The 21,128-nt window shown below is 71.2% G+C and overlaps 1 protein-coding gene across 2 annotated transcripts; it reads right to left on the reverse strand.

Annotated features, from left to right (window-relative positions):
* Positions 1 to 545: 545 nt before the first annotated feature.
* NCAN (neurocan) lies at positions 546 to 14,885 on the reverse strand. 2 transcript variants are annotated; one of them, XM_067312646.1, is made up of 15 exons: positions 14,838 to 14,885; positions 14,595 to 14,694; positions 9,141 to 9,217; positions 8,166 to 8,567; positions 7,477 to 7,651; positions 7,271 to 7,398; positions 6,797 to 7,090; positions 4,815 to 6,485; positions 4,137 to 4,253; positions 3,674 to 3,787; positions 3,359 to 3,517; positions 2,850 to 2,932; positions 2,625 to 2,769; positions 1,451 to 1,633; positions 546 to 921 (listed from the first exon to the last, which is right to left on the reverse strand). In XM_067312646.1, exons 3-15 carry the CDS (start codon positions 9,208 to 9,210, stop codon positions 677 to 679), a joined length of 3,786 nt encoding a protein of 1,261 aa, XP_067168747.1. In that variant the 5' UTR covers positions 9,211 to 9,217; positions 14,595 to 14,694; positions 14,838 to 14,885; the 3' UTR covers positions 546 to 676. The 2 variants fall into 2 exon arrangements, with proteins under 2 accessions (XP_067168747.1, XP_067168748.1); XM_067312647.1 differs by having other exon boundaries at positions 699 to 925.
* Positions 14,886 to 21,128: the final 6,243 nt, after the last annotated feature.

The raw sequence follows: 21,128 nt of genomic DNA on the forward strand, positions 1-21,128 counted from the left end.
GAAAGCACCGCGCCGGGGCCTGTTAACTGTTAAAAAAATTTATTAAAATGTCCAGCAGTACAGAAACGCAGAGTCGGAAACGGCCCGGCGGAGGGGCCGGGCGGGGGCTACGGGACACGGCCGTCACGTCGCAAACAGCGGGGGGGGGGGGGGGGGGGAAGCGCCACACACACACACACACGCCAACTCCGAGGGGGACCGACAACGACCGGGAAGGGGGGGGGGGCGGAAAAAAACCACCCCCCGAAACCGCCCGGGCGGCTCGTGCCTGCCCGGCGCCCGCCAGCTCCTCCGCTGCGCCCCGGGGGTGCAGCCCGGCTCTTGGAAAGGCAACGGGAAATACGGGGAGCGCGGGAAGCGCCCGGGGCGGGCGGAGGAGGAGGGGGGGGGGTGTTAAAAAACCGGAGCCGTCCTCGGCGGCGGCCGGTGCGGCACGGCGGGCGAGAGGGAGCCGAGGCAAAAGGGGGGAGTGGGGTGCCGGGGTCGCCCCGCCAGCCGCCCCGGCCCCGGAGCAGCCCCCCGCGGGGATATTTTTGGGGGGGGGGGGAGGGCGGGGGGGGCTGCCGCGGGCTGAGCGTGGGGCATGCGGGGAGGGCTGGGGACGCGCGCGCAGCCGCCCCCTCCCGGTCCTATTCCCTACGGAGCCGGGCATCCTAGGAGCTAAAGCCAAGGGGGTTTATAAAAGGGGGCCGGGGGGGGGAAGGGGAAGGGGAAGGGGGGCGGGAGCAGCCGCCGCGGCGCCCGCGGGGGCCCTTGTGCTTCCTCGCCGCCGGGCTCTAGAAGTAGTGGCCTTCCTCCATCCAGTCCAGCCGGAGGTGCTTGCGGCGTTTCCTCCGCTCCTTGCGCGGCTGGTGGTGGTGGTGCTGGTGGTGGGGGTGGCTGTGGCGGTGGCGGTGGTGGCGCCGGGCCCGGTGGGACCGCCTGGCTAACGGAGGCAAGGGGGGGGCACGCGGAGTGGTGAGGGGGGGGTCCTGCTTGCCTGAGCCGGCCCCGTCCCATCGCATCCCATCCCGTCCCATCGCATCCCATCCCGTCCCATCCCATCCCATCCTGTCCCATCCCGTCCCGTCCTGTCCCATTGCATCCTGTCCCATCGCGTCCCGTCCCGTCTCATCACATCACGTCCCGTCCCATCGCATCGCGTCCTGTCCCATCGCATCGCGTCCCGTCCCGTCCCGTCCCATCCCATTGCATCCCATCCTGTCCCGTCCCATCGCGTCCCATCACGTCCCGTCCCGTCCCATCGCGTCCCGTCCCGTCCCATCGTGTCGCGTCCCGTCCCATCGTGTCGCGTCCCGTCCCATCGTGTCCCATCGCGTCCCATCACGTCCTGTCCCATCCCATCCCATCCCATCCCATCGCATCTCGTCCCATCACGTCCTGTCCCATCCCATCCCATCCCATCCCGTCCATCACCCCGCTGCCCGGGGCGTCCGCGGGTGCCGCTCACGTTTTGTGCAGAGGATTTTGGGCCGGTCCCACTTGCCGTCGCTGTGGCACTTGATGGTGGGCACGTGGCGCTGGGTGAAGCCCTCCTCGCACTGGTAGCGCACGCTGGCGTGGATGCTGTACTTCTCCTTCCTCTTCCCCACGGCGAAGGCGTTCTCCACCTCCGGCGGGGGCCCGCACAGCACTGCGGGGACGAGCGCCCGCTCAGCCCGCGCCCCGTGCCGGAGCCGGAGCCAGAGCCGGAGCCGGAGCCGGGCGCACACCGAGCTCGGCCCCGCTCCAACGCCCTGCGACCGCTGCCGGGCTGCCGCGGCATCCGCCGGCTCTGGCAGCGGCGGACGGCTTGGCTATAAATCCCGTCCGTCGAGAGGCTCCTCTGACAGTTTTGCGCCAAGGTGTTCGCCCAGGATTTACATATTTAATTAATGGCCTTAGCGGGACAAATATATCATTACACGTGGCCGGCGGGAGTGGGAGGCGCACTCCTCCGGCTCGGCACGAACAGCTGGAGGTTAATATAACTTTCAAGATAAGGAATGAGAACTTAATAGTTTTAATGGTGGCAAATTAAGCAAATTAAAGTGGAGAGGGAAGAATTAAGCTGTGGGGAAAAAAAAATGGAGATTAAGGGAAGCTGTTTGAGTTTTCCTTGTCAAAGGGCTGCGAGGGCAGCGGAGGGGAAAGGTTTCCCCAGGACGAGGAGGTGCCCAGGAGCCGCGGGGAGGGATGCCGGGGCCACGGATAGTACCCAGGTGGGATGCCAGGACCATAGGATGGGATGGTACTGGGGAGGGATGCTGGGGCTGTGGAACAGGGATGGTACCTAGGCAGGATGCTGGGGACGTGGGATGGGACGGTACCGGGGAGGGATGCTCAGGACGGGGACGGTACCAGGGAGGGATGCTCGGGACGGGGACGGTACCGGGGAGCGATGCTCGGGACGGGGACGGTGCTGGGGAGGGATGCTCGGGACGGGGACGGTACCGGGGAGGGATGCTCGGGACAGTGATGGTACTGGGGAGGGATGCTCGGGACGGGGATGGTACCGGGGAGGGATGCTCGGGACGGGGACGGTACCGGGGAGGGATGCTCAGGACGGGGACGGTACCCGGGGAAGGATGCTCGGGACGGGGACGGTACCCGGGAGGGCTGCCGGGGCCGGGGCCAGGCGGTACCTGTGCCTTTCTTGCAGATGTAGGGCAGGTTGTAGTTGCAGGGCACGTCGTTCCACTTGCCGATCTCGTGGGACACCAGCACCACGCAGTCCTCGCCGCCCGCAAAGAAGTTGTCGGGCTGGTTCTCCCGCCAGTTCTCGTATTGCTGGGGGGCAGCGAGAGAGGGTGAGCGCCCCGGCACCCCGCGCAGCCCCGCGCCCTCGCCCCCGCCGCGGCCGGCCTCACCAAGCCGGTGTTGTCCGTCCACTGGAAGTCCTGCTCCACGATCCTGTCATTGAGCCCGATCCAGGTGTTTTCGTGCCCGAAGCCTGCAGAGAAACACGTGAGGCTCCGAGAGATGCCCGCATCTCACACGGCACGAGTGCCAAGAGCACCCAGGGGTGCGGGATGCTCGAAAGGCACCAGAACAAGGTGCCGAACCCTCCCGTGCTCCCTCCTGGGGGGGCGTCGGGGCTGTTGCAAAGCCGGCGCGCGCAGCGAGCGGGTGCCCTCCGCGCCGGCGCGCACATGCACGTGCAACAGGAGCGAAACGAGGCCGAGCTGCGTTTCCCGGCTTGGCAGCTCGCCGTCACGAGGGAAGCGGCCCAAGTCAACACGGGGCATTTCCCAGGCTCCCGGCGCCGGCCCTGGAGCCGCTCGCCGGGCAGGGTAGCGCCGTTTCGGAGCCGGGAGAGCCGGGGCTGCAGAGGGAAGGGCTGCTCCCCGCCGCTGCCGCCGCCGCCGCCGCCACGTACTGTTGATGAAGCCGTGCTCCTCGCGGGAGTGGATGCTGGTCAAGTGGCCGGCGCGGCGGCGGCAGTCCCGCTCGGCGTCCTCCCAGGAGCGCCGGTGGGCGAAGTAGCGGTAGCAGTGGCCCTGGAACTTGTGCCAGTTGTGGTCGCAGCCCTCCGTGTCTGCCGGGAGACGGGGAGGCCGATGGGGGGGTGCCGCGGAGCGGGGCCGGGGCCAGGCTGGTTTCGCCGGCACGGCGGCGCGGAGCAAACGCTCGCGGCGGGGGCTGGCGGGGCCGAGCGCCTGCGCGTCCCCCCGTCCCCCCCCTCGGCGCCCACCTTTCTCGCAGCGGCTGCCGCCGTAGCTGGGCAGGCAGAGGCAGACGAAGGCGTTGATCTCGTCGATGCAGGTGCCCCCATTCTGGCAGGGGCTCGACAGGCAGTCGTCGATGTCTGCGGGGAGAGGTGCCGGAGCTGCGGGCGGGCGCGCGGGATGCACGCGACGCCGCGGCTAGCGAGCTCCGGCTCCGGCGCCAGGGCAGGCCCCGAGGAGGAAGCAGATGGAGCAGGAATGACGGCTGCAACCTGGTTCCCCCTTCCCGCTCCCGATGCCATGTGCAAGCGGTGACCGTGGCCGGCACGGCTTCCCAGCAGCCACCGCCGCACCGCGCCGTGCTGGGGAGATGCAGCAAGCCGGACCGACGCTCCCGCTCCCGGGCACGGTGCCGCGGGGAGAAGCTCGGGGAGGTCTGGGAAGCGCGGCGCCGGCACCCCCGCTGCAGGGATGCTCCGGCGAACTCACCGATCTCGCAGTTCTCGCCGGTGAAGCCCGGGGCGCAGCTGCAGCCGCAGACGGTGCCGTTGGCCCGGCAGGTCCCGCCGTGCAGGCAGGGGTTGTTGTCGCAGGGCTCGGCCGCAGCTGCAAGGCAGGAGCCGGTGCCGTGAGCCGCCGCTGGGGCCGGGCGAAGCCACCGCCGCCGCGAGCGCTGACGCGGATTTCGGCAGCTCCGCTCGCAGCCGCGCGGGCGCTTCGAACCGCTGCGTATTAACCGCGTTGACTTTTCTGCTTCTCGGTGCCTCTAAACTTTAAATGCATTTGTTGCCTTTTTCCCAGACACTTGCAGGCTCTGTGTGCTAAACACTCGCTGCCAGGAGCTGCCTCCCTAGCTATTATTGTTAGCAACTGCAAATATTAAATATTTAAGAGGTTTCCCGGTTCTCTTTAATAGCACGGCTCACTTTGAAAAACCCGGGATGTGCTCCGAGCCCGCGGCGGCCGGGAGCAGGGGGCTGGATAAACACCACCGTGAGTCAGTGGGTTTGGACAAAACAGAGAAGCCCCTAAAGCTCTGCCTGAAGGCTGGATCCGTCTGTCTGCGTCTGTGTCTGGCCGGGGGGGAAGGCGATGGGGCGACGGCGGGGTGCGAGCGGGCAGGTCCCCGTCCCCGTCCCCGTCCCCGTCCCGGGCGGCTGCACTCACCGGGCAGGCTGCCGTTGCTCCCGGCCGCCCAGGCCACCAGCCCCTGCTCCTCCGGCAAGGGCTCCTCTCCGCTGCCGCTGCCGGCCTCCATCAGCGGGGATCCCCGCGGTGCCGCCGCCGTGGAGGGCTGCGAGAGCGGCCCCGCGCTCGGCCCCCCGGGCTGCCCCCCGGGCTGCGGGGCGGTGGGCGCCGCGGCCGGGGGCGGCCGGCTGCCGGCAGAGCTCGGGGGCGCGGGGGGCTCGTCCCGCTTCGCCTCCTCCGTGCCGGCGGCGGGGGGCTGCGTGGATGCCGGCTCCGGCTCCGGCTCCGGCGTGGCCACGGGCTCGTGGATGCTGCGCTCGGTGGCCCGCGGGGCGGCGGGGACTGAGCCGGCGGGTCCATCCGTGGCATCGCCCAGCCCTGCCGCGGTGTCCGCCGGGGGCTCGGCATCATGCTGGGGGGCCGCGGTGCTGCCGGTCTCCCCGTCCTGGCGGGGAGGCGCAGGCGAGGGGACACCCCACGCCGGGGGGGTGACGGCTGCGTCGGCCCCCGGCTCAGCGCCTCCCTCGCCGGGGCGCCCGGGCTCGGCCCCGGTTTGGCTCAGGACCTGGGCGTCCGCCGCCGTGGGCAGCCCGGCGGAGGGCTCCGCTTTCCTCTGCCTCTCTGGCGAGCCGTCGGCACCATCGGCGCGGGGCTGCGGGACCGTCGGCGTCCCCGGGCCCTCAGCTGGCAGCAGCACCGGAGGCGGCACGGAGCCGCCATCCTCCTTGCCGAGGGCGTCCCCGGAGAAGTCCTCGGTGGCGGCGGCGTGGGGCGGCTGGGGGGCATCTCCGCGGGCGCCGGAGGCAGGCGGGGATGGGGACGGCGGAGGCGATGGGGACGGCGGAGGCGATGGGGACGGCGCGGGCGCCCCGGGTCCCCGCGGAGCCGCCCGGGGGCTCCAGCGTGGCGAATCCCTGGGGGCAGGCGGCTGCGGCGGCGAGGGGGGCGCCGGGGCCGTCACCGTCCCTGCAGGACCCTGGCGTCCCGGTCCCGTTGGCTCTGCAAAAGAGACGGCGCAGCCCGTCGGGGAACGGCCCCGCGCGGCCTCGGCCCCGGGGGCTTCCCGGCACTGCTTACCCTGGCCGACGTCTTCCTCCACCTCGTTGGAGAGCGGGTAGGCGCCTTCGCCGCGGGGGCTCTCGGCACGGGGCACCTCCGCGGCGTTGTCTGCAGCCCCCTTCTCCGGCAGGGCTGGTGCGGGGGCCGGGGGGACCGTTCCCGGCGGGACCGTCCCCGGGGGGACCGCGGGGTCCCGGCCCCGGCGCTGCAGCTGGAAGTAGCGTCCGTTCAGCCCGGCCGAGCCGCTCCGCTTCGGGGCGCCGGTGGCCTCCGTGGCACCACCAAGCCGCTCCGGGCTTCGGGCGCTCGGCGGCGGGTCGGGGAGCCGGCGGGGCGGGAGGGTGGCCGTGGCGGCCCCCCCTTGCACCGCCGGGGCCGGGCTGGGCACATCCCACGCCGGGGGGCTGCTCGCCGGCCCCTGCTCCACCGTGTTGAGGGCTTCGTCCTCGCGGCGGTCGCGGGGGGGCTCGCCGGACGCGCCCGGCTCCTCGCGCTCCTCCGCCTGCTCCACCAGCACGTTGTCGCTGCCCGGCGGGTCGGGCACCTGGTGCCCCGGCTCCTCCGACACCGGCGGCCCCGCGGCCGGGTGCGCTGCGGTGAGAGCGTGGCCGTGGCACCGTGGGGACGCCGAGGGGCTGGCGGCCGCCCCGGGACCCCCGCAGCCACCCCGCTTTGCAAGGCGGTGCGTGCATGCACAGGGCGATCCGTGCCACGTGCCCCCCCCCTCGGTGCAGCACCCCTCATTTATCTCATTAATTCCCCAATTAAATATTCATGCACAGCCTTGCCCAGGCGGATCCGCCACTTCCCAGCGCCGCGGGGCTGCACGGGGCCGGGGGGCGCAGGGTCCCCACTAGGGTCCCTTTCGAGCGGCGTATTACCGTTACAGCGGTATAAATTACCTTTATAGCAGTAGGCGTCGAACCTGGCGGCGGGGTGGGGGAAGCCGGTGCGGTTGGGGAACTGGTAGACGGTGCGCACGCCCGCCGCCTCGCCGCCGCACTTGCGCCGCGGCGCGCGGATGGGGTAGCGGACGCTGCCGTCGGCCAGCCAGCCCGGGTCGCACTGGTCCAGGCCGGCCCGCCAGGCCAGGTGGAGCTGGCCCGCGGTGGCCAGCGAGGCGCCGCGGCTCTGGCAGTGCTGCCGGGCCCCCTGCCACGTGAACCGCCCCGGCGCCGCGGCGTGAAACACCGTCCCTGCGGGGCAGAGCGGAGCCCGTCGGCGGCGCCGGGCACCCGGCGAGGACGCGGGGCCGAAGGACCTGCGATTCCCGCCGCTCCGGGCTGCGGCTGGGCGAGGGCAGCACGGAGACCCCAGCGCTGCCGGCACGGTGATGCCCCCGGCACGGCCCGCGCCCCGCCACCGCCGCCGCTTGCCTTGCAGCTCGCTGGCGTAGCAGTAGACGTCGTACTCCTCGCCAGGCTCCCTCTGCCCGTAGCTGCGCACGCCGGGGAGGCTGTCGCGGTCTCCATAGCAGCCGGGCCGGGACAGCGTGATGGGATACCTGCGGAGAGGGGCACGGCGGGTGCTCAGCTCCCGCGGCCGCACGCCGCGACGGGCTGCACCAGCACTGCGCGCTCACCGCACGGTGCGGTCGGCCAGCCAGCCGGCGTCACAGTTGTCGTAGCCGTCCTCGAAGGCGGCTTGCAGGTGCCGGGGTGAGGCGATGACGGCCGAGTTGTCCAGGCAGGCGCGCCGGGCGGCGGCGAAGGTCAGCGCGTAGCGCTCGCCGGCGGGGCGGTAGTGGAAGACGACACCTGGACAGGGAGCGGAGGGCACAGCTTGCAGGGGGGCTTGCTTGCATGGGGTGCACGGTTTGCACGGGGGGCTTGCATGGGGGGTTTGCATGGGGTTCATGGTTTGCATGGTGTGCGTGGGGGGCTTGCATGGGGTGCACGGCTTCACAGGGGACTTGCATGGGGTGCATGAGGTGCATGGTTTGCACGGGGTGCACAGTTTGCATGGAGGGCACAGGGGCTTGCATGGGATGCATGGCTTGCATGGGGTGCATGGCTTCACAGGGGACTTGCATGGGGTGCCTGAGGTGCATGGTTTGCACGGGGTGCACAGTTTGCATGGGGGGCACAGGGGCTTGCATGGGGGTCTTGCATGGGGTGCATGGTTTGCACAGGGTGCAGAGCTTGCACGGGGGGCATGGGGGGCTTGCATGGGGGGCATGGCTTGCACGGGGGGCTTGCACGCACCCGCAACTCGCGCAGGACTCGCGCAGCAATGCCACCGCGCAGCGGCGCAGCGCCCGGCCCCACTCACCCGTCACCTCCAAGGGCAGCAGGTCCTGCTCATCGTCGATGCCGGCCACCACCTCGCAGCGGTAGAGGCCCGCGTCGCTGGCCCGCGCGGCGCTCAGCAGCAGCGTGGCGTTGTAGCGGTCGCGGGGGTAGCCGGGCAGCGACACCCGGCCCTCGTAGGCTTTCACCACCTTCACCGCGTTGTCCTTGGCCACCAGGACGGGCACGTCCTCCCGCTGGCCGGCGGCCGAGCGCACCTTGCTCCATTTGACGCGCGGCGGGTCGGGGGGCTCGTTGGGCCCCAGCGCGGCGGAGGGCTGGAGCAGGAAGAGGCAGGGCAGGGCCACGGGCTCCCCCAGCCCCGCGCGCACCGCCTGGTGCTGCACCTTGCGGATGCGGATCACCTTCCCGCCGTCCTGCGAGCCTGCGGGCAGAGGCGCCCGGATACCAGGGGGACGGGCAGGCAGCGAGAGGCCGCGGAGCTCCGCGGGGTGGAGAAGGATCCCGGCTCTGCAGCAGGCACCCCCAAACCCCCCGAGGAAGAGCATGAAGCAGGACCCGGGGCTGGCGATTTGGCGGCACCAAATGTGTCGTGCAAGGAAGATCATCCTCAACCTGGGATAAAGCCTGGCAGCAATAAAGGCCTCCTCCTCCTCCTCCTCCTCCTCTTCCACTAACCCTGGCACCAGCCAGCGCGTGCTCCCAGCTCTGCCGAGCGGATCCCGGTGCCTGCCCTCCGCAGAGCGGCGCTGGCAAACGCACGTGCCCCGGAGGTGGTCTCGGCCAAGGAGCAGGGCGGCTCCGCGTGTCCAGGCTCGCCGACGCGCCGCCGGCGGGATTAAGGATTCAAGGTGTCCCGCTGGGATCCCCCACGGCTGGAGCCCGGCGATGCCGGGGGACGCGGCCAGCCGGGGGGCTTTTCCCTTGCTAATCTCCCACCCGGCGGAGGCCGCGATCCCTGCGGGCCCCCTGCTCCGGCCCCGTGGGCGGCACTTACCCAGCACAGCGGGGAGCAGCGAGAGCCCAAGCAGGAGCCAGCAGCCGGCATCCCCCATCACATGGATCATCCTCGACCTGCAACGGGAGCGGGCGGCTGAAGGCTGACGCTCACCTGAGCCCCGTTTGCTTGCCCACGGCCATAAATCACCCTCAGCAGCGCCAAGCCCCCGCTGGCATCTGCCTCCCGGGAGCGGCGGGGAGGAGATGGCGGGAAGAGCTGGATTAGCTCCATTGCACGGTTGCATTAGCCTGCCGGGAGCCGCACATCGCCTCGGCACGGGGAAGGACCGGCAGCCCGTCGAGCCCCCGGCCGCTCTCCCGCCGCGCCGGAGCCCCCGCGGCCCTCGCTCTCCCCCCGGCGTTAACATGCAGCGGATGCCTGCGGCTGCCGGAGCCGGGCGTGCGGAGCGGGCAGCGAGCACAAAGCCGGTGACGCCGCTCGCCGAAAGCCTCCTGCTCCTCCGCTTTACCGCGGCCCCGGTTATTTTCTAAATCACTGGATCCCCGGTCCAGGAGGGAAGGTAGACGTGTCGGCCTCGGGACGCGGGCGCCAGCACTGCCGGGTTTTACGGCCAGGCCCCGCTGGAGCTCGGCAGCGCGCTCGGAGCAGAGCCCGGAGCTGGGTCCCGGCAGCCCTGAGGCCCCGCGATGGGCTTGTGCCCGCACTGCCCCGTCCCTGCTGCTCTGCTTCCCAGCCCTTGATTTCTCCCTTTGTCTCTTGTGCTTTTACGGGACAAAAACAGGAGAAAAGAGGGAACAGCGAGGAGAAGGGAGAACCCGCTGTGGGGCTGCTCTCCAAGCGTCACCCCCACGCCGAGGGTGCGGAGCCCCCAGCTGCTGCTTCCCCTCAGCTCTTCCCTGCCTTCCCGCCGCCTGAAAACCCAAACAAACGGAAAACTTGATGTTACGGAGCTCTGGAATTCTCAGCTCCTCCCCACTGAGATGTGAATCTTGACTTTCTCCCAGGGCAGGGGGGCAGAAGGGGGCTTTTCCAGCACAAACCGTTAATGCCCGGGTGCGGGAAGGGACGTCTCAGGTGGCCCTGCACCCTCCCGGCCCCCCCAGAGCCCCCGGCCCGGCGACGCTCCAGCAAGGATCGGGGCGGTGGGTGCAGGATTGGGGCGCGGGACACACAGCAGCGGGGGGAGATGGGGGGCGCCGGGTGCCGCGGGGGGCTCAGCGCCGCGCTCACACATCTCCTGGGGCAGGGCTCGAAATCAGCCGTGTTTCCCTCTTCTTTTTTTTTTTTCCCTTTTCACCCACGTTTTCCCTTTTCGCATCTCTCAACACTTCCCCCTTGCAGCTTTCGGGAGACTTTTTTGCTTCTCAAGTGCAAACGAGGCGTTTCCCAGCGCGGGAAGGCGGCGGACGGAGCAGCACGGACGGCTCCCACTCCCACGCGGGGCTGGGTCCCACCCCGACGCCTCCCCCCGCGCTGCCGAGGCCTTCGCCTTCTCCATCCTCCTCCTCTCCCGGCTGAGACCTTTCCCTTCTCCATCCTCCTCCTCCTCCTCTCCCAGCCGAGACCTTCGCCTTCTCCATCCTCCTCCTCCTCTCCCGGCCGAGACCTTCGCCTTCTCCATCCTCCTCCTCCTCTCCCGGCCGAGACCTTCGCCTTCTCCATCCTCCTCCTCCTCTCCCGGCCGAGACCTTCGCCTTCTCCATCCTCCTCCTCCTCTCCCGGCCGAGACCTTTCCCTTCTCCATCCTCCTCCTCTCCCAGCGCGCAGCTCCAACACTCCTCCCAGCCTCCCCTTTGGGGCAGCTCCCCATTCCCGGTGGCTGAGGGCTGCCCCGTCCCGGCCCCCCGGATGCTGCTCCGGAGGCAGCTGGCCGGAGACCCCAAGGAGCAGCTCCCACGTGCCAGCGTATAAACACCCCGCTAAGCTCTGCGCCGTTTACCCAGAGCCGCCGTGCTGGAGCCGGGTCCTCGCTGAGCAAACGGCGGCCAACGCCGCTGGGTAAACATCCAATATTTTATTTAAATGTTAAACATAGAAGTTGCTCTTTGGATTCGTAACCGGCATCCGAGCGGGCTGCGGAGCGGCTGCCGGGCACCTGGCCGTGCGCGGGCTGGGCGGGCGGGCGGCGGGTCCCGCGGCCGGGGGATGCCGCGGGGAGGAGGCGGGGGGCAGCGAGGGGCTGCAGAGCCGCGCGGCTCCCTCCATGCGGCCGCTCGCCTTCCCTGACATCAGCATTTCTGCAGCTTTTGCTTTCGCAGCAGGAAGGCACAGCGGGAGCCGGAGGGGGGGGGTCCGCGCCCGCCGGCAGCGCCCGGCACAGGGGCTGTGGCGCCGGGGACCCCCGGCTGCCCCCTGCCCCGGCGTGCACCCCCGTGCCGCGGGTCTCCCGGGGCCGTTTCGCTGGCACCCGTCCCCGTGCCGCCCGGGAAGCACGCGGGGACACCATCTCCCACCCCGGTGGGCTCCGCTCCAAGCCCCGGAGACAAAGAAACACCCCCGCAGCCTGGGAAAGTTTCTCCCAAGGTCAGGGGGAAGCGGCCCGGCAGCCTCCGTCCCTGCGGAGGGGCTCGGGGATGCGGGGGCACCGCAGCGCCCAGGCCTGTCCTGTCCCGTCCCCCCACCTCCCGCGGGCGCGTTTCGCCCCGTGCCGGTGCCCCTGGCTCGCGGGACCCCCGCACCCCGCCGGGGGCCGGGCAGCACCCGCCGAGCTGCGGCGCCTCGTTAATTAGGGCGATCGGCTGCCTCCCGCCTCCTCTTGATCCGCTAACCCACAGCGCAGCCCAGGCAGCGCCGGCGAGGCCCCGCCGCCACGCGCCCCCACCCCGGGTGCCCGGCTGGCCACGCGCGGAGCCCAGCCGGCTTCGCGCTCCGGCGGCCGCTGCCCGGAGCCGGGCACGCGGCCTCAGCCACGGCGAGCGAGCCGCAGCGGGAGCAGAGCGCGCACGCGGCGCGGGAACCCCGCTGCCCGGTGCCGGTTGCGGCCGGGCGGCCGCGGGCTGCGTTTCGTGGCCCTGCAGGTCTCCGCAGCCAGGGAGCTGCCGGGCGCGTGGAGCGGCCACGCTCTCCGCTGCCGCTCGGGGACGAGGAGCGTGTCGCCGTGCCCGGAGCGGCCCGCGCTCCGGCCGCAAGCTGAGGGAAAGCCGGAGCAACGGCAAGCGAGAGAAATCTAAAATAACGCTGGTGCAAAGCCGCCCCCCCCCCCCCAAGCCAGGGTGAACATTTTCACATCTGTCACTAGCTGTCACAGCATGAATAATTCATCGGCCTCATGAATACGCAGAGCCGGGGCTGCTGATTAGCTTCGGATGCAACGTAGCTTAATTCCTGCCGGGCCGCCGGGCGCCAGGACGAGCCGGGGAGTTTGGGTGCCTTTTCTCTTGCGGACCTGCCCCAGGCCATGGTGCAGAGCCGGGGGGGGCCCTGGGGGAGGGCGGACAGACGGACACCCGACGCAGGGGGACGCCAGCCGGGCGCAGGGCACGGGGGAGGCAGCGGGGGGGTCACTGCGGCCCCCCCCCCCCAGCAGCCTGGATGGGGCAGGCTGGGTGTCCCTGCCCTGGGATGTCCCCAGCCCCGGGGGGGCCCCCAGCCCCGGCGCGGAGGCCTGTGACCTCTGCCGTCCCCATGGGTCACTCCGGTCCCCAGCGTGGGACACGAGGGGAAAAGCAGGGGGCATTTCGGAGCCCGGCCACCTGGGGTCCAGCCCCCACGGGGGACACCCCGCGGGGCCGATCCTGCCCAAGGCAGGCGGTCCAGAGCCGCCTCCCCCCTCCCTCCGCACACCCTTCCCCGTGCCCGGCCCTGCAGGACCCGCGCGCCGCGAGCATCGCGCACCCGCCGGCACCCACCTCCCCTGGCGGCGCCTCTGCCGCCCCCGGGCCGGCGTGGGGCGGGGGGGGGGGCGGCGGCGGCCCCCCCCGGGGGCCCCGCGGGGCTGCGGCGGCCGCGGCGGGAGCCGGCAGCCCGGCTGCAGGTCTGGCTCCGCTTCGCCTCCTCTCTGCCCACAACAAAGGAATTCTGCAAACCTCGCTGCCGTCACCGCTCGCAGGCAACGTGATGCTTCCCGCGCCCCCCCAGCCTGCGAGAATAAATTAGCACCTCGGAAAACTGTGATCCTGGCCAATATGGGCCCTTTGCTGGGTGTGATTTTTATTAGGCAGACAGTCTGCAGCCTTTATTTTCGAATTCTCCTTTTCTTTTTTTTTCCCTTTCTTTTTTTTTTTCCCCTGCCTTCTGTCTCTCCCAGGGAGGCTGAAAGCACGTTGCAGGAGCCCGAAAGCCCCGGCAGCGGCGCGGCGAGCCCTGCTCCAGGCTGGCGGCTTGCGCGGTCCCCTTGGCGGGCGGATCGCACCGCCGCACGCCGGCAAACGTCTCCGCACGCCGCGCCGGCGCCCGCCCGAGCTCGCGGCAGGAGGCCGCCGGGGCGAAGGGCCTCCAGCTGGCAGGCCTGGCACGGAGCCGCATGGCGCCCAGGCCCTCCCGTGCCTTTTCCACCGGGAAACACTTGCACGGGCTTTGCCAAGCCCCCAGCGGGGCTCGGGAAGCCCCCGGCCAACTCATCACCGCTCCCCGCTCCGGGAGGCTGCTCCGACCCGCGGCACCGCTCCGTCCGCCTGTCCCGGCCTCGCCGCGCGCAGCATCCCCTCGCCAGGGACACGGGCCAGGACTCATCCTGCCGGGGGGCTGAGCCCCCGCCGCGACGCCAGCCCTGCTGCCCCCGGCGCTGCCGCCCGCCGCCCCCGTCCGGGCTGCAAAACTTTCTGGCTTCCTCCCCGCCAGGGCAACACGGATCCCGCCGGTGCCGCTGGAGAACTGGGCAGCGGCACCGGGGAAGGGGCTGAGGCGAGCGGAAAGCCGCGGCGGGGACACGGCCGCCGGCCCCCGCGGTGCCTCCCACCGCCCCCGGCCCCTGGCCGCCTCCGGCTGCGCCGCCCCGGCCGCCAGCGCGGGATTGCGGGGGGGCTCCCGGCCGAGCCCTGAGCTGCCCCCGATGCCGGCGTCCCCAGCCCCCGCTGCCCCCCAACCCTGCTGCCCCCCAGCCCCCGGCTGTCCTGCCGGTGTCCCAGTGTCCCCCCTCCCTAACAATACCAGTCCCCCCAGTGTCCCCCAGGCCGTGTCCTGGTGTCCCCAAGGCCTGGCGTCCCCTGGCTCCGGTTCTGGTACCCTCGAGCTCCAGTCCCGACTCCCCAGTCCCCGCGTCCCCTCCCCACTCCCGGTGCCCCCAGGCCCCGTGTCCCCCCCCTCCCCGGTCTGACAGCCCCGGGCCCGCAGCCGCCGTCCGGGCACCCCCCAGCCCCGATGTCCCCCGAGTGTCCCCCAGCCCCGGATCCTGCCGTCGCGGTGCCGCCCCCTCCCCGTGCGCTACCGGCACCGGCACCGGCACCGGCACCGCAGCGGGGGCGCGGCGGGGGCGCGGCGCGGGCGGGGCGGGGCGGGCGCTGCCGGTGCCGGTGCCGGTGCCGGTGCCGGTGCCGGTGCCGCTGCACGTACCTGGGGCCGGGCTCAGAGCGCGCAGGGGGTCATCGCCGCCGGTGAAGCCGCGCACCGAGCGCCCCGCCGGCACCGGGGGCTTAAAAGCGGGGCGCGGAGGCTGGGGGAAGCGCGGGGGGGGGGGGGGGTTGGAGGTGGGGGGGCAGCGGGCCGGGCCCCCCGGAGGGGGCCGAGCCGGGCCGGGCCGGGCCAATCGCGGCTGCCGCCCGCCGCGGCCCCCCCGCCGCTGCCGCCCGCCCGCACCTGCCCGCAGCCGGCGGCGAACCCGCGCCCGCTCCGCGCCCCGCCGCGCTGCCCGGCGCAGGGCGAGGGGCGGCCGCGCATGCGCCGCCCCCCCGAACCGGGGCCGCCCCCCCCGAACCGGGGCCGCCCACTCCCCCCCCCCCACGCCGCACGCACCGGCTGGGGCCCAGCACGGTTTTTCCGGGGGGGGTCCAAAAAGGGGGGCGTCCTCCAGCCCCCCAAACCAGCGCCGAGCCCGCCCCCCCCCCACCGTGCACCACTCCCCCCCAGCATCCCCATCCGGAGCTGGCTCTGGGCATGCTTTTGGGGGGGGGGGAGGGAATCCAAGAAAAGGGGGCATTTCCAGCCGCTCTGCACCCCTGTGAATGGGAGCTGAGCCTGGCACACGCGTGCGTGTGCCCCCGCGCAGGCACTGCATCCCGCAGCCCTGCCCGCGCCCCAGCGCATCCAAGCGCAGTTTTAGGGGGTCGCCAAAAGGGAGAGCATCTTCCGGCCCCTCTGCACCCCCTAAATCAGCGCTGAGCCCGGACACACACACACACACAGCATCCCTTCTGCATCCCTGCCCTGTCTCCTGCCTGGGTGCAACTATGGTTTTAGTGCAGGGGTCCAAAAAGTGGGGCATTTTCCAGTGCTTCCCCCTCGTTCCCCCACAAATTCCCCCCCCCCGGGCCGTGCTGCCCCAGGGATGCAGCTCACTGGCGAGGGGTCCCCGAGGATGCCCCTTGCCCCAGGCAGGGCTTTCGGACGGGCAGGGTATATCCAGCAGCATCTTCCAGCCCTTGGGGCTGTACAGAGGAGTGGAGGAAGATGCTGAGGATGGGTCAAGGCCTGAGGAACCCCGAGGAAAGGCTGGGACATGGCAGGGAGCGGCGATGCTGGGAACGGTACCCAACGCGGGGGGAAGCGGCACTGAGCTTGCGGCGGGACGCTCGTTCCCTGGCCGGGCGCGGGAGCCCCGCCGAACCTGCCGGCCTGAATGGAGAATGCCGGCCTGTCTCCCGCGATTTGGCACCGGCCGGCAGAGCGCCGCGGCGGAGACGTCGCCCCTTTCACTTCTATAGGATGGGCCCGCGGAAACCCGATAGAAAAGTTCTCATTTCCTATTCTATTGTATAGGACTTTGCCATACAGGCGCCGCTTCCTGCCTTTTGTGAGTCCCTGCCACAGGCCTGGCGCTGTCCCCGCACAGAGCCCTTCTGTTCCCCTCCTTTATGCGGCTGCAGCTGGCCTCCCCCATAGGTGCCCAGGCGCGGCGGAGAGCGGCAGGGGTTAACGGCCCGGCACCCTCTGCCAAGCGGGGAGAGGGGCCCAGGCGTCCTGCCCCAGCCGCTTCCCGTCTCAGGCGTCCGGTGCTGCGGTCCCATGGGACTCCGGCCCCTTGTGCTGCTCACCGTCCCGCTTCGGCCGTGGGACCCCACCGCGAGGGGCAGCGAGTTCTGGCCCCCGGCTCGTGCCCCAGGCGCTGCGCTGGGCTGCCGGGTGTCTGCCGGACGGGACGGCGGTGGATGAACCAGTGGCGCCCGGCCTCGTCCCGCTCGCACCGGGGCCTGCTGCTGCCTGGCTGGAGCAGGGGCTCGGCATCGCTCGGGGGCTCGGATGGGGTGAAGATGCTCCCGTCCGGTGCACCCCATGGCCAGCATGCTCCAAAGCTCGTGGCGAGCCCTGTGATCCCACGGCCAGCGCGATCCGATGCCCGTGGCCAGCCCTGAAGCCCACGCTCCGAAGCCGGGCAGCAGCGGGCTCCAGTGCTCGTCCTCGCAGCCCCTCTCGAACCCTTTTCCCTCCTCTTTATTTTCCTAAGCTTCAGCTGAAAAGCCAGCGGTGCTGATCCGGAGTCTGATCCGCACGATGAATCGGACACAAGTGGGGGATTAGATCCGTTAATTTAGCAGCCCGGCTCCTGGCCGCCGCCTGGGCGTCGCAGGGCCGGTGGCTGCGGCGGGGGCTCTGCGCCCCACGCGGGCAGCGCTCGGGAGCCCGGCAGGGAGCTCGGCGCCTGGGCCTGGAGCAGGGCCTGTGCCGGGGAATGCGCCCGCCGCCCCCTGTGCCGTTCCCAGGCCCCGGCCCCGTGGGGAGAGCGGCGGTGGCGGCGGCGGCGGCGGCACCACGGCTAATCTGCTCCCGGCCATTTGTCTTGATGAGTGAAGGTGCCGGCAGTGAGTTATTGGAGCTCTCCTCTCGAGTGCAGATAAATGTCATAACAGACACCAGCCAGCGCGGCTTATGGATGAGGATTTAATAGACACCTCTCCCCCCGCGCTCGTCCCCGCGCTGGCAGCTGCTCCCGCGGCCGGGGGCCAGGAGGCGGCCGGGAGCCGCAGCCGCGGCGGGACGCGGCGGGACCAGCTCCGTCGCTGCCGCCGGCAAAGGCTGCGCCCCCCGGGTTTGGAGGCGCGTTTGTGGGTTTGGCTGCGTCCCCCTGCTCCCGGCAGAGCCTGCGGCGGCCCCGTGGTGTCCATCCCTGCCTGGCGCGCCCAGCTCGGCGTGGGATGGCGGGATGCTCCCTCTTCCCATCCTTGTTCTGTGGGCTCGGGGTCCCTTCTGCACCCCGGCTGCCCCGGGGCCTCGCGCTGCCAGTTTTGTCTCCAGCTGCAGGACAGCCCCAGCCAGACACCCCCGGCTTACCGGGAGACACTGCCGAAGCCTCTCGGGATGTCGAATCCCGAATCCCGCATGCTCCCCGGAGCAGCAGCGGCCCCGCTCTGCCCTGCACGCTCCCGGGAAGCAGCACCCGCCGTCGCAGACCCCACTGCACCCATGTCCCCTTTGCACCCAGGGATGGGATGGGACAGGAGGACCCGTCCCTGTCCCCATCCCTGTCCCCATCCCCATCCCTGTCTCCGGTGTGCCGGGAGCGGCACAGGCAGCTTGGTGACCCTCCCCCCCTCGGTGTCCCCCTCGGGGGTGGCTCGGCGCCGGGCGAGGGCAGCCCTCACGGGGGGAGAGCCGGCCTCGGCATCCTTTTGGGCCGAACCAGGGCTTTCCAGCGAAATCCTGCAGCAGTGTTGCCGTGACGACCCTCCCGCCGTTTCCATCCGAGGATGTTTTCCTTTGTTGTGACAGGGACGAGCGGGGCCGGCGGCGGCGGGGCTGCTCGGGGGCTCGCGGGGGCTCACGGGGGCGGCCGCCGCGCGGGGGGGCCTCGTGGCGCCGGCTCCGGCCATGGGGTGCCGGGGGCAGAGCTCACGCCGCCCCGGGGAGGTGCGCGAGGACGGCAGCGGGTGGGGAGAGGCACGGGGACACCGCGGGGACCCCAGCTCCGAGCCACCTCATCACCCTGAGATTTATGGGGCGCCGAGCCTGGGAGCCACCCCGGAGCACCGGCGCCAGGCTGCGGGGTGCTGAGCGGCGGCAAGGAGGTGCCGGCAGCGGCAGCGGTGGCGGCACATGGGGACCCTGTCCCGAGCCCCGCAGCGGCGCTTGTTATTCCGCTCAGGTCTCCCGCCGGCTAATGAAGCCGGTTCCAGGAGAGCTGCCGCATTCATCCGGAGCCCGGCTCGTTAATGAGGCCTCGGCCACCGCAGCTGGGGCCAGCGCTCGGGGCGCTGGCACAGGGAGGGCACCCCGGCAACAGGACACACAGACACATGGACGGACGGATGGACGGCAGGATCCCAACAGGATGGGAGGACGCACCGGGCAGCCAGCGCCTGGCATTCCCGTGTGCCGGCTGCGACGTGCGTCCCAGCACAAAGCGCCGCCAGAGCCCCCTGCCCTCGGAACGGCTTCTGCTTTTGTTGGTATCATTCACGCCACGGTGATCTGCAGGGTCCGTCCGTCCATCTGTCCGTCCTGCCCTGCATCCGCAGGCACAGGGCCGAGGGGAGCTCGCGGGGCACCGCTGGCGAGTCGGAGCATCCCCCCATCCCCGGTCCTGGTCCCGGCCCCGGCTCGCCCGGCCCCGGGGCTGCCGGGACACGAAGGGCCCCGGGGCGGCGGGTGCCCTGCGCTCACCGGGTGCCGCCTCCCTCCAAACCCACCAGCAGGATGAATTGATTTTATTTTCTGTTTCCATGGCAACTGCCTCCCTCCCTTCCCCCTTCCGCTTCCCGGCAGCCCAGACCGGCTCCCTCGCCCTCCGCCAGGACCCTTCCTCCGGTGTGGGGGACACGGGACACACGAGCGCAGTCCCCTCCTGCGGGCAGGTCACCGGGGAGTGATGGCACTGGCTCGGCATCCTCGGCAGCAGGGCCCGGAGCCAGCAGCCGGCGGGTGCATGCGCACCATGCATGCAAATCCCGTGCCATGCCGTGCCGTGCCGTGCCCGGGGCTGCGCGCACCCAGGGGGACACCGACCCCCGGCTCGGCCCCCTTTCCCGTGGCAGCGCTGCCCCTGCGGCGCCGGGAGCACCCGGCTCGTGGGCATCCCGCCCCGCTCGGCTCCCCGCCGCCATCCATCAGCTTCCCTGCCGGGCGCCGCGGGAAGGTCAAAGCGAGCGTCGGCCGGGGATGCTGGAGCGCAGCGGGGACAAGCCGGCCCTGGGGGCAGCTCCGTGGCTCCGGGGTCCCCGGGGCGCCCGGCTCGCAGCTGCGGCCACGCTGGCATGCGGCTCTGCTGACACTGGGGATAATTAGCCGCAGGGCCAGGCCGGAGCTGCTTTATTAGCCATTGCCAGCTCCGTAATTGCCCCGCTGGCGCGGGAAAGCCGAGCCGCGTCGCCCGTTAGCAGAGCACACGCTCGTTAAGGGCACGTCGCACCCTGCCACCTGCTCCCGGCGGAGGCGCCGCTTTTCCGGCCATGCCCCGAATCGCGCTGCCCGCGGCCCGGGAGCAGGGCGTCCCACGGCAGCCTGCCGCTGGGCGAGGAAGAGCCCGTTGCGGCCGGGAACCCCGCCGGCAGTCCCGTTGCGAGGGGCACAACAGCCACTCCTCATTCGGGAACGGCGCACCGCGCCAGCCGGGGCTGCTCAGCAAAACTCCGCGCCGGGACCTCGGGGTGCAAAAGGCGCCGGCACTCCTGCACCGGGACCCCCGCCGGTGGCTTGCCCGTGGCAGCGCCAAAACGCCCCGGGATGCCGCGGCGCCAGAGCAGCCCTTTGCATCCCCGTGCATCCCCGCAGCAGCAACAGCTGTGGGCCGGCGGGCGCAGGTGGGAGCGGTGCAGGGCCTTGGCTTCGCGCCGGCTCCTCGTTAAGCACCAGCCTTTCTATTAGCTCGTGTGTGAAATGCAAACTGCCCCCCGGCGGGCTGCTAAGTGCCGGGCTGGAAGGCAGCCTGTGGCCGCCGCGGCCAAGCAGCTCCCGGCGGAGGCCGGCGCTGAACAGCTGCATTTGCAGCCCGCGTCTTTCCTCGAGAGCCGGCTCGGCGGCTGCGGCAAGGCGCAGGGGGCTGGGAACGGCGGCGAGGTGCCGGGGCCACGCGGGGAGGCTCCCGCCGCTGCCCTGTGCCGAGCAGAGGCGCCGCCAGGAGAAATCGGTGGGAGGAGACGCGAGCTGCGGCGCTGCGGAGCCGCGGCCGCGCAGCAGAAATAGCAGCCCTGGCCCCGATGCGCCGAGTGGCAACCGAGGCTCCCGTGGTTTTGACCCAATTTCCGAGGCGAAACGCAGGGAGGGGGAGGAAGGCAGAGGAAGATTGCCGGCCGCGATGGCGGCGGGAGCCTGTGCCGTGGGCACGGGCCATCCTGGCCCTGGGACCCAGCGCCGGCTGGAGCGAGGCGAGAGCAGCAGCGCAGCTGCAAAGCACCTCCCTGGCAGCAGCTGCATTTCGGCATGCGGCGATGGGGCGCGACGCCCCGCTCCCGGCCCGCAACAGGCTCTGGGCGACCCCCGCACCAGGGGAGGTGTTTTAGCAACGCGGCTGTGGCCACAGCTCTGCTCCCCTCGGGGGCTGGCGCTGCTAATTGTCCCCTTGCTCACTAGCCACGTGGCTCTGCAGGCGGCAAGGCCGATGGGGCACCAGGCAGAGCGGGGCCCGTGGCCCATGCGTGTGCAGCTGTGTGTCACTGCGTGCATGCACATGCGTGTCATTGCGTGCATGCACTGTGTGCAGCTGTGTGTTGCTGCATGCATGTACGTGTGTGTCATTGCATGCGTGCACTGTGTGCAGCCGTGTGTCGCTGCATGCATGCATGTGTGTGTCATTGTGTGCATGCACCAGGCACAGCTGTGTTGCTGCGTGCATGCACGTGTGTGTGTGTGTGTGTGTGTGTCACTGCACACGCCGTGCGCAGCTCTGTGTCGCTGCGTGCATGCATATGCAGGGATGTGTCACTGTGTGTTTGCACGTGCGGGTGTGCGTCACTGTGTGCGTGCATGTGCAGTGCCTGCGTGCGTGCGCGCAGCCCCAGC

Source organism: Apteryx mantelli, chromosome 30 (genome assembly GCF_036417845.1).
Source record: "Apteryx mantelli isolate bAptMan1 chromosome 30, bAptMan1.hap1, whole genome shotgun sequence".
Taxonomy (NCBI): Eukaryota; Metazoa; Chordata; class Aves; order Apterygiformes; family Apterygidae; genus Apteryx; species Apteryx mantelli.